Below are 12,090 nucleotides of genomic sequence, written 5' to 3'. Positions count from 1 at the left end.
CGATGTCCCTTTCATCTGAAATGGACTTTGGAGACCTGGAAAGGGAACTCCCTTTCCAAGCCAGTTGGCTTGCGTTCCCAACACTGGAATCCAGGCCTCAGACCTCCAGAACTCTCTCCACTATGTCAGAATGCCTTCCTCCTGCCTGAAGAAATATTGTAGGGATCTGGAAGGCATAGCAACAGTTGAATTGGTTGCCTAGTCGAGGATAGATTTAAAAAATTTGCTTTATTTAAACAGTGTGTCTTCACTGAGCAGCTAATTTTAGAAAACAAGTGAACCATTAAAAAAATCAAGAGAATTCATCTCAGAAGAATACCAAGACATATCATATTGTGGTCCAAGTTACAGCACGTCTGGCAAGGTCATATGTGGTATTTCAAAATATACATTGTGTTATTATTCAGGTATGGTAAGGCTAACATAACAGGAGATGATTAGCATTAGAAAGACTGAAAGGGAAGGGTCATCAAGGAACATGTATGAAGGATCCATGGACAAAGCCAAACAGGGGAAGGATCGAGGGTGGGAAGTTGGGGTGGGTGGGGTGGGGGGAAGTGGTGGTGGGAAAATGGAGACAACTGTACTTGAACAACAATGAAAAAAAGATTGAAAAGAAGAGAAAAGATCATTTGTCCTACCCACAAATTCTCAGAGGAGGGGCGTTCCATGCCACAGAGGGGTCACACATGGGGAGGCACCAGGGTGGGTCAACAGGTAGAAGGAGAGGAGGAATTGGGGTGAGCACCTTTACTGTGGCTTCCATGGGAAGGAACAGATGAGGCAGGGAAATCAGGCCTAGGACTGGCCAGTCTGAATCAGTTCATGGGCTCTGGAACACAGGGGACCCCACTCCCCGCTCATTGTCTAGTGCCTGCCCCTGGGGGTGATGAAGGCAGGTGGGGAGCGGCCCAGAGTGTGAGGGCCAATAAAGGAGGAGGCTGGGGGTATGGGCTCTGCACTGGCTGGTTTGCACATGTGAGCACACTCTGGTGAGTTTTCTGTGTCTCAGAACTGAGTAAGCACAGGGAGAGCAGTCTCTTGCGAGTCGCGAAGATCCCAGACATCAAAGTACTAGAACAGAGAACAGAATGGATATGGCATTGATACTATAAATGGTCGAGAATGATGAGAAATGACATCCAGGGGAGAGAGAAACAGAATGGTCTACGCTGGCACCCATGATTTGTTCTCCCCTTACTCGACTCTGAAGAAGGACTAAGACTATTTTGCTTCTTGGCTCTGCCGCCCCCAACTCAATCATGAATAGCAGTTTGGAGAATAGCAGTTTGGATTGGCCTTCTCTGCCAAGTGGCACAGGGCTTTCTAACAGAGGACACCTTAAGATGTCAGTGCTCCTGAATTAGAGAAATTCTGAGTGTCCAGATTATCCTGGAAAGAAGCCCCATTGCCTGCATCCAATGCAGAGCGACTGCAGGGCATCTCGGGTGGCGTCCTCGCTGCTCGGAAGGCTGTGGGGGGTCAGTGCCGGAATTCTGTCTGTCGGGTGCAGGTCTTAAAGGACACAGTGCCTTTCTGAGTCTGGGCTAGAGACCCGTTTAAAATGGAAGTTAAATTCTATCCTTATATAGTTTGCTTTTGTTTTAGGTGTGGTTGTTAATAACTGTGAGTTTGCTTTCCTTTCACTGTTCGTGTTTTTTTTAACTTCTTTTTCTTAGGTAAGTCCCTTTAACATTTCATATAATAAGGGCTTGGTGATGATGAACTCCTTGAATTTGATCTTATCTGAGAATCACTTTATCTGTCCTACAGCTAGATCAGGAGTGGAAACATAGAAATGAAGATCTCAAGGAGGGTTAGCAACAGGGGAGTGGGAGGAGGAGAAGGGGGAAGAAGGTACAGAAAATAAGTAGCATAGACAGTAGATAGAAAATAGATGGGGGGCAAGAATAGTATGGGAAATATAAAATCTAAAGAACTTGAGACACATGGTCATAAACTAAAGGGGGGTAATGGTGGGGACGGGAGGGGTAGGGTGGAGGGGAATGAGGGGGGGAATAGAACAACTGTAACAGCATAATCAATAAAAAATAAATTTTAAAAAAAGAAAAAAAAATCTATCCTTATATAAGTCCGACTTAGGGTTACTAAAAGAGAACTTCAAGGTCCTAAATGCAAAGCATAAAACATAGTCTAAATTAGTGACATCATTTTCTGGCACAAGTTGTTTTAAAGATACATACCCCTCTTTGGCTGTGTATAATGTGCACCCACGTTTTCGGCACAGACTTTCAGAAAAAATATTTAAATTTAATTTTTAATGCTTATTTATTTATATTTAGATACTGGTTTTTGTATTACAAAGAAATATTAGCATTTATTTTTTAATGCTTTATGATACAAGAAATTTTATGTGACAAATAATTACAAAACACAAGAATAGATAAAAGGTATTTCAGGTACTACCCATATGTAATGTACATCCTTATTTTCCCTCAAAAAATTTGGCAAAAAGAGTGCATTATACACAGCAAAATACAGTAAGTTATGTTATTCTCTTTATTCAGAGATGTTTAAGAGCTATAGAAACTATATGTAAGATTTATATTTTACTTTTATGAGCAGATGACTGCTTTATAGGTGAGGATTTTGAGTTCTAGTAAGAATATTTACAGATAAACAACAAAATAGTATAATAAGGACAATTAGCTCGTAAAAATCACCGTGTTGATGGAGCCAACTTAGAGTGTCGGATTTCAGCACAACGTTTCTGACAAGGCAACGGCTTCCTTGCAGTGGCCCATCACCCCCCCCCCCCCCCCCCCCCCCGCTCAGAGTAGTAGGAGCGGAGGCTGGTGCATTTGGGTCTTACACAGCCCCCCACCCCAGGGCCCCGTCCTCAGGCTTGTCACTTGGACCCCTCCAATTCTCAGTGTCCTCCTTTGTAAAATGAGACTGTAAGACTGGATTGCTAAATAAAAAATTTTAAATTGTGGTACAATACACGTCACATAAAATGTACCATCTTAACCCTTTTTAAGGGTGCACTTGAGGGGCACCAAGTCCATTCCTATGGCTCTGCTCCCATCACCACTGCCCATCTCAGGACTCCTTCATCTTGTCCAAATCAACCTCTGCACCCAACAAACACACACTTTCCATTCCCTCTGCCTGTAGCCCCTGGCAACCACCACGCTGCTTTCTGTCTCTTACCCCAACTGCTCTGCTCTGCCTGTTGCCTACAGGCAGAATCACCCAGCCTGGGTCCTTTGGTGGCCAGTTCACTTCGCTCAGCAGAACGCTCATCCAGTTCTGCAGCATGTGTTTCTGATCACATTTGTTTATCTGTTCATCCACCGGGGGACGCTCGGGTTGCTTCCACGTTTTGCCTATTGTGAATGATGCTGCTATGACCATGGACATACAGATATCTCTTTGAACTCTTGTTTTCAATTTTTGAGGGTTCTATATACTTACGAGTAGAATTGCTGGCTTATATGGAAATTCTATTTGTAACTTTTCCAGGGATCATTGCGCCATGCTACTTTTCCAGGACTAGATATTTTTAAATGTCCCTTCCACATCTAATATGCTAGGAACCAATGCTTGTTTTTCAAGAATTTCTTGAAGTAATTTCCTCTTCACCTGGAAATGCGGATTACCAAGGGAAATGCTCACATTCCTTTCTCACAGGAGGCCTCGTCTGGCCTCTCTTTCTCTTATACTTGGGTTACACAGCACCCTTATTTATCGCGGTCAAATCCTAATCACTTTTTAAATTAAGTTTTTATTTTTTTTCAAGGACAACCAGCTTTGTGAAGGCAGAGCTCATTTCTCACTCTTCTTTATCTCCTCAATGCCTGACACAGAATAATGAAGCAGCGATGGTCTGTGGAGCAAATGTGTGGATGGATTCAAACAAAAATAGGGTCAAATAAGTCCAAATGACAAATTGAGGACGTAATTAAAAGAAGTAAAATCGGAGAATAATTTTTCTCTAAATGCAAAGCATTTCCCAGGAGAGGCTGGGACTCAAGTAATAGTAAGGATACGCATGGTCATTAAAATGCCTAAAGCAGCGCTGCCCCAAGCATCAGCTTGGAGAGGATCTTTCTCACTTGGGCCCTGGGGTCCCTGGCTTAACATTCTTACGCCTGTACGCTGGCGCGCTCCGAGGACACACTGTTTGGGTCGGTGCCCATCAACACGGCAGAGCCTAGAAGGGTCTCTCTCCGTTATGCAATACAGAAATCTCCTCTTTGGTGCTTTTGGAAAGCACCTTAGCATCCAGCTCCCCTGGGTGGTGTAGCAGAGGTTCAGAGAAGGGAAGAGGTTGTTTCCAAGTCAGATGGCCAGAGGGCTGCCTCCAGTGTTGGAGAGGCAGACACATGCTTTTCTCTCACAGTTAGGAGCTATTTTTAAACTGCCTTGCCTAGTGGTGGAGGGCAGACCTGTCCGTGGGCACTGTGGGAAGACCGAGGACCGGACGTCTCTCCTTTAGAGGGCCAGAGTTTCAGCTGCTTCTGTTGCAGGCTAAAGAAAAAGCCCTGGACTGTGCGCGAGCAGGTGATGTTTCTGGACCCAGACAACAGGATTGTAACCCCCGCCCCCGGAGGAGAAGCCCTTTTGCCGGTCCGTTTTTGCACCTCTGCAAATGCTCCCTTTGGGCAATTTTGCGCCAAAGCAGTAGGAAGTGTGTCTAGAGATCACCAGCAGGGGAAGCTGTGGTCCCTGTGTCGCCTGGAAAGTGAGCAAGTGAGGACCGGACTCGGCGCTAGGACTGCGGGGGCGGGGCCGAGGTCGTACCTGCTTGCTAGGCAGGGTGGGTTGGGAGGGGCAGGGGCGGTGCACGGGTCTCTGCTGGGACGTCCCACCGCCAGGGAGCAGTCGGGCTCCTGGGCCCCTCGAGGCGCACGGCGGCCGCAGTGCCCTGGGTGTCAGGTGAGCTGGGATGGGGAGCGGGACCCCGCGGGTTGAGGGGAGTGGGGCGCGGTGGGGGGGACCTGCCCTGATGCGGGTGTGAGGACATGGGTGCTGCGAGCCTGGGGGGAGCAGAGCCCCTGGGAACGTCCCTACTGCAGGGCAGGGGACCAGAACAGGGGTCCCCAACTTCTCTTGGAGGCAGCAGGAGCAGTGCACATCCTGGCAGGGGGTGGAGCGGGTGAGCGGGTGTGGGGAAAAGAAAGGCCTTGGATGGCGAGAGATTTGTCTCACTGGGACCTGAAGAAGTTTCAGGCTGTCATCTCATCTCGTGCCATTTTCCACGACGGAGCGTGAGGTCTTTGGGGGGACTCTGGGGACAAACAGAGTTCATCTGTCATCCTGATTGATTCTGCCCTGCGGGTGCGTTCTGAGCTCATTCTGCCTGGTTCTGAGTTTTACTGGGATCAAAGCTCAGAGACACTGGCCCACAGCACCCCGCCCCCGCCCCCGCCCCCACCGCGCAACAAGCAAACCGAGAAAACCTTTCTTGTGCCTTGTCTTGTTTCATTTATACAGATGAAGCGAACTAGGTTAGGATCGTCTCTAAACCTCCAAAGTGCATGCCACATTTTTGTGTGTCTGCATGCATTTTTCAAGAGTTTCCATAGATTTTATTTGAATCTCTCAAAGATCGAATAGCTAAAGTCATAGCTTCAAGCCCCACCAACCTGGAAAACTTTAGGGGGTTCTTCAGTCTTGGGGTGCCTGGGTTGCAGATTCCTATTTGAAAGCTGGGATTCAGGGAGGACTGGAGGGGAGGGGTTCTGTCAGGGTTCATGCAGGACAACCTTCAGGCACCTTCACAGATTTGTCTGGCGTAAGAACTGGTCATTAGGAAATCAAGTTAGTATACAAATATGTAGACGAGGAAACCAAGATGTATCTTTGTGAATGAAAGGCCTTCTCATGCTTCTTCTTGGTACTCAAATGGGACCCCGGCAGTGGAGTTCCCAGGAGCTCTGAGGGAAGGTCTGAGAGGTGCGATGTTCCAAGTTTATAGGTCCCTGGTCCCCTGGCAGCAGCTTGGGCGTAGGAGGAGAGAATGGAGGTACTCAGCCTCGGTGGGCACTGGCAAAACCCGGGTGTGGATTGGGGGTAGGGGCGGGGGAAGCTTCAGGGGGAGGGCGTTTCTAGTTAAGGACTTGACTACCAAGCTAACAGGTACCCTTGAAAGATCACAGTTCGTCATTAATCCCACTTCACTCATTCCCACCAAAGGGGCAGGAATGCTCTGTAGATGGAAGTCAGTGAGTGCTGCTACCTCTTGAATATTTGTTCGCTTTCCTGGTCCTGCCTCTACATCCACAGAAGTCTGGAATCCCAGGGTCAGGGTCATGGGCAAGCGGGCCTTAGGATGAGGATCCTCAAGCTGCGTGTTCCCAAACCCTGGATATCCTACAGGGAGCCTCCAACAATCACAATCTCTTCCCAACCTCGGGGTAAAAAATACAGGGTAAAATAACACCATTTCCCCCCCTCTATAAAATTTCCCCAAATCCGTGGTGCTTGCTTTTGTGTGGCATTTTGTGTAGTTTGAAGTTGAGTGTCTGGTTACAGCCATGCGTGAGAGAGCACTATTCGTAGTTTGTCAAGAGTCCAGTCAGTTCCGGTGGTCTGAGACCCACGACTGTCACAGAACTGGGATCACACCGCATTCCTCTTTAATGTCCCGGGAATGGAAGGGAATGTAAATGAGTCCTTTGTGGACGCCTGCTCGCTGGGTGGTGGCAGTGACTCGTGCCAGGCCTGGGGCTGTCGAGGAAAGAAACGGCCTCATTGTACTTGGCTCGCAGCCCAGAACACTTTCTGTCTGTTCTTCTTAACTTGGTGCGTATTTTGTAAACTCAAACCTTTCTTTCGTTGGGATTTATGGGGCTCAGGTTAAATTTCTTAGCCCCTCCTCCCTGCCAATTGGTCGGTCAGTTTTATGAAATCCCAAACTGAACTGTTGTTTTTCGAATAACAGAGCAGTTGTTTTCACCTACAACTTGTCTTTTCCAGATAGGATTAGTGTTTAGAATGGCCCCATAACACAGCAGGGGTTCATTTGGCAATGGCAGAAATTAATTTTGCTCCTTACTTTAAAGGTCATTAAAAAACTAAACTTTTTTTTTTTTGAGAAATAGTTGCTGGTTCACTAGCCCTTCAGCACAAGATACATGTTGCTATGGCTCCTCATTATTCTTTTGGGTATTCAGCACCTAGTATGTACTGTGATGTGCCCTTGGGTTCAAGGTGACTTCACCTTTCTGCTATCAAGAGGTTGACAGATAAGTGCCAGGCACTCGAGAGCCGGTTTCCCTTGGCCTTGGCTCAGGGGAGAGCTATTCCCTGTGGTTTCCAGGGCTCTGTAGTAGCATCGCTGCTCCGTGCCAGTGAACTTGACCAGGAGAGAAACATTCACTTTTGGTGGGTAACCCCTGCCCCCAGGGAGGACTGGCCTCTCCTGTGAGGATCCTTACTGCTGCCCAGTGGCAAGTTACACATCCTGGGCTATATTGGTTTTCCCAATTCATTCAGAAAAAAAAAGTAATATATGTTCGAATGCTTTCTGAGCTGCACCCTAAGCCAGAGCTGGAAGAGCATCTTCAACACCACACAACAGCGAAGGAGTCTACTAATTTGAGATTTGTTAGGTCGGGCCAGTCTGATGTATACTTCTGTACAACACTGAGGAGAAGCTTGAGAATGTCGATTTGAGCACCAGGTAGTCGTGGCAACGGCACTGGCTATGTGCCAGGCACCCTTCAAAACACCATGGACGTTAACTCATTTGAGTCTTCTCTTTACCCAAGGAGGTAGGTACCACTATTCAGAATACGACATTTTAGCCCTGGATCATACAGTTTAAAGGTTTGATTCACTGAGCTCTTCTGGGATGAGGTCTACTTCATCTTTACTATGTGCTTTACTTTAGAAGGGCTTTACTTTCTGATCACTTCTCTTCCTCGTGCCTTCTCACTGCCAGAGGCTGCCCAGCGCTGCAGACAGACTGCCCGGTTCTCTCTCTTGCTTCACCACTAACTAGCAATGTGACCTTGAGCCAGTCATTGCCTTCGCTGTGCCTAAGTTTCCTTGTCTGTAAAACGGGGATGATCAGGGTATTCCCTCACCAGGTTGCTGTGAGGATTAAGTGAATTTACATATTAAGACACTTAAGGACTGCTTTGTGCACAGGACACATGGTTGTTTTTATTATTAGCTATTTCTTTCCAGCCTCATCGGCCAATGCCCCCTCCCGGAGCAGCCATGCTGGCTGCTACAACTCCCCCGGACCTCCTCAACTCTCATATTTCAGTGATTTTGCACATGCAAGTTCCTTCACTAGGGTGACTTTTCCATCCCGTTGCTCGCTTCAGCTTACATGTCCCTTCCTAGGGCATCTTCCTTTAGTGCCCTCTGTTATTCTCCAGGTAGCTTGTTCCCTCCCTCCTTTGCGATCTCAGTAGCCTTGTACCATTCATCTATTAGAGGACTTAGTGATTAACGACTACATAACATTTGTTGAGCACTTACTATGTGCCCAGTAGTGTCCAAGTATTTTTCTTTACATACATATATATATATATATATATATATATAGAGAGAGAGAGAGAGAGAGAGAGAGAGAGTGTTCCATGAGGTAGGGTTTTATTGTGTTGCAGTTATTTCCACATCTATCCCCTGCCCCATTAGACTGTGATAGTGACTTGTCCATCTGTGTGCGCTGTTCATTTTGTACCTCTAGGACCTGGCAGAGTGCCCAGTGAATGAATACACAGTGGGTCCTCCATAAATGTGTCAGTGGGTGCATTTTACCAACAGCTACTTACATTAAAATAATAAGCTAATTGTAAGTAATTTTTCTTTTATATAACCTTCATGCTTTCCTCATTGCAGAAATTCACTCTCAATATTTTAGAAAGATGCAATAAGCAAGAAGAAGGAAATCCAAATCCATGGCCCTGGAGAATCTAAACAACTTGCTTAGGGATACACACCCGCTCAGCAGCCACACTGAGGATCAAGGTCAGGCTAGCGGGGGATACTGCTGCCCCTCCCCCCGTCTCCAGTCCCACTACCAACACACATATGAACAAATCGGAAGAGCTGAGACTTGAAATGAAATCTACCATACGTATAATGGTGCCATGCATGAAATCTACATTAAAAAAATTCCCACTATTCAGTCCTTTTGTGCCTTTGCACTTCCTGTTCAGTCAGTTTTTGTTTTAGGATAATCCAGATGAAGAGGTGGCACAGTGAGGTGAGGGGGAAGGGGCATAATTTCTAACTCAGACAAGCGCGGGTTGGAGTCCTGGCCACGCCACTGGAGGTGTTATCAGGGACAGGTCGCCTAACCTCCCTCCATCTCTTAGTCTTCAGTGAAAGGGGAACGATAAGAAATACTTCTCAGTGTTTTCTCAAGTAGAGGGCAAGCGCCTTGCACTTGACTCATGGTGAGTCTTGTTAAATCTCTCATAGCAATACCCTAGGACTTGCCCAAAAAGCGACCTTGTCAAATGGTTTTCTGCAGCTGCACATGGGGATGTTCCTCCCACTCCTTCATTTCAATTCTCACGGTAACTTAACTTTTGTATTATTATCATTTGATGTCTTTAATAACTTGCCTCACAGCCGTTTTCTCAGAAATTCTGGTTCACAGGCCCGGGCTCAATCCATTGAGCTACACCAGCCAGGGCCTCAGAAATTCAATCTCTTCTCTGTAGGACCCGTTTGGAGATGAAAGAGAAAAAAAATAGCAATTTTCCTTTAAAAGTGGATTATTGTTCTCCTTACGCTATCGTTAATGTTTTCTGTTTTCTTTTATCAGCGAGTTACTTCTCAGTCGATTCACATCGCCAAACCAGACTCTGGATTTCTTGCAAGATGAAAGGAGACAACCATGAATGAGCCATTAGACAATTTTGCAAATGTGTCTGATTTCCCCGATCATGGTGCTGCTTTCGGAAATTGCACTGATGAGAAAATCCCCCTCAAGAGGCACTACCTGTCTGCTATTTACAGCCTCGTCTTCCTGGTGGGCTTCCCAGGGAACTCGGTGGCCATTTACACGTACATTTTCAAAATGCGGCCCTGGAAGAGCAGCACCGTCATCATGCTGAACCTCGCCAGCACAGATCTGCTCTATCTCTCCAGCTTCCCTTTCCTCATTCACTACTACGCCAGCGGCGAAGACTGGATCTTCGGCCCGTTCATGTGCAAGTTTGTCCGCTTCGGTTTCTATTTCAACCTGTACAGCAGCATCCTCTTCCTGACCTGCTTCAGTGTCTTCCGTTACTTTGTGATCAGTCACCCAATGAGCTGTTTTTGCGTGCACAAACCTCGATGGGCCGTGGTGGCCTGTGCTGCGGTGTGGGTTATTTCCCTGGTGGCGGTCATTCCCATGATCTTCCTGATCACATCAACCAGCAGGAGCAATAGCTCTGCCTGCCTGGACCTCACCAGTTCGGATGACCTCACTACTATCAAATGGTACAACCTCATTTTGACCACAACTACTTTCTGCCTTCCCCTGGTGATCGTGACTCTTTGCTATACAATGATTATCTGTGCCCTGACTCGTGGCCCTCACACTCACAGTGGCCTTAAGCAGAAAGCCCGGAGGCTGACCATTCTGCTACTTGTTGTGTTTTATGTATGTTTCTTACCCTTCCACATCTTGAGGGTCCTCCGGATTGAATCTCGCCTGCTTTCTATCAGCTGCTCCGTTGAGAATCAGATCCACGAAGCTTACATCTTTTCAAAGCCGCTGGCCGCCCTGAACACCTGTGGCAACCTGTTCCTGTACGTGGTGGTCAGTGACAGCTTTCAGCAAGCCATCTGCTCCATGGTGAGATGCAAAGCGAGTAGGGACCAAGAACAGGCGAAGAAAATCGGTGACTTAAACAACCCTTGACCACAGAGAAAGGCCTGCCGATACTTTCCCCTAATTTCTAAGAAGTGCAGACTATCTCCCTCAATGGAACTCTCAGGAAATAGTGTGTTTTCAGGTAACTGTGTGTCAAAGCCTGGGCAGAACTGCCAAGAGTCCTTTGCATCCCATTTACCGAGATCCTCTCTTGGGTAGATACACGAGTAGGATACATGCATATCAGACAAGGATTAAAATGTAAAATGGGAACTGTTGGCACTCCGGGCCGTGTCGGGGAACACCCCCCACGGTATCTCAGTGAGTGAGCACCAAGGCAGGAGAAAGCCACTTTTTCACTCCTGGTTTCATACTCCTTCCTGCTGAGGCATATTTGTATTGAATTCCCTGGCTACTCCAGGCATTATTTGTATCTTTTTCAATATTCTTTCTTATTTTTACATTTTGTATTTTTAAACCTCTTTTGCCAACTTCAATCTGAGGTTATTAAACTATATTTTTTGGTAGGCTTCAGCTAATTTGGTAGATTAAAGCAAGTCAGTACCACACACTTGGGATAATTCGAAGATGTCAATGCAAAAAGCTAAAACGAATACCTGGAAGACATTTGGGGTATTATATCTTTAGTGTTATAGATCATTCTCCAAGTTGTAACTCAATTTATAAAAATTATCAAGTGGTATTTGTTACTATCAACATGACCTGGGGAAGAAGGGGGCACTTTTGGGCAATAGAGGTACTTTTAAATATGTGTATATTGGGTATTCAATAAAGTCTAACATGTATTTGATTTCTCTCTGTCAGAAAATATTCCAGGAAACACTGCTTCTCTTTACATACCTTTCTTTTGTGTGACTATCATGAAAATATGACTTGGATTACAATAGCAAAAGCTATTTTTGAATTGTGTGTGTGCTTAATTATCGCTAAGTATAAATATCTGAGAAAATGCCTAATCTGAACATTTAAAACCCTAGCAAATGTGTTGATATAATTAATAAACTAATTGTAAAATCATTGAGGAGGCTGGTAATATTTTTCTGAAAAAATGCAGCTTTGCCATAATTATATTTACATGAAGCTTTTCTTCTCCGTGCTTAGAGAACAAAGACAATTCTAAGCATCATTTGCAGAACAGAGCCAGAGTAGAGGAGTGGGACAGAAGACAGATTATCACAGGAACCCTGGGATTTTCAGGTTCTTCCCGGACAGTTACGTCTGACTTAGACCTAATGAAGGACATTCTTCAGGATCCTTGGTCAGGGGTGCCGGGG

At 46.1% G+C, this 12,090-nt stretch overlaps 1 protein-coding gene across 3 annotated transcripts; it reads left to right on the top strand.

Annotated features, from left to right (window-relative positions):
- The first annotated feature begins 4,809 nt into the window (after positions 1–4,809).
- Positions 4,810–11,798, top strand: OXGR1 (oxoglutarate receptor 1). 3 transcript variants are annotated; one of them, XM_037132467.2, is made up of 3 exons: positions 4,852–4,902; positions 8,824–8,952; positions 9,758–11,798. In XM_037132467.2, the coding sequence occupies exon 3, from the start codon at positions 9,830–9,832 to the stop codon at positions 10,841–10,843; it is 1,014 nt and encodes a 337-aa protein (XP_036988362.2). In that variant the 5' UTR covers positions 4,852–4,902; positions 8,824–8,952; positions 9,758–9,829; the 3' UTR covers positions 10,844–11,798. The 3 variants fall into 3 exon arrangements, with proteins under 3 accessions (XP_036988361.2, XP_036988362.2, XP_036988364.2); XM_037132469.2 differs by lacking the exon at positions 4,852–4,902 and adding an exon at positions 7,725–7,742; XM_037132466.2 differs by lacking the exon at positions 8,824–8,952 and having other exon boundaries at positions 4,810–4,902.
- Positions 11,799–12,090: the final 292 nt, after the last annotated feature.

The sequence above is a fragment of the Artibeus jamaicensis genome, unplaced genomic scaffold (genome assembly GCF_021234435.1).
Source record: "Artibeus jamaicensis isolate MK-2021 breed Jamaican fruit bat unplaced genomic scaffold, CSHL_Jam_final contig_415, whole genome shotgun sequence".
NCBI classification, from domain to species: Eukaryota; Metazoa; Chordata; class Mammalia; order Chiroptera; family Phyllostomidae; genus Artibeus; species Artibeus jamaicensis.
The sequence above is the reverse complement of the archived record's forward strand: the minus strand, read 5'-3'. Positions and strand labels throughout refer to the sequence as shown.

What these genes read in the sequence shown, in the direction of transcription:
- OXGR1 (XM_037132466.2), top strand. Translation starts at nt 9,830, where the DNA reads ATGAATGAGCCATTAGACAATTTTGCAAATGTGTCTGATTTCCCCGAT.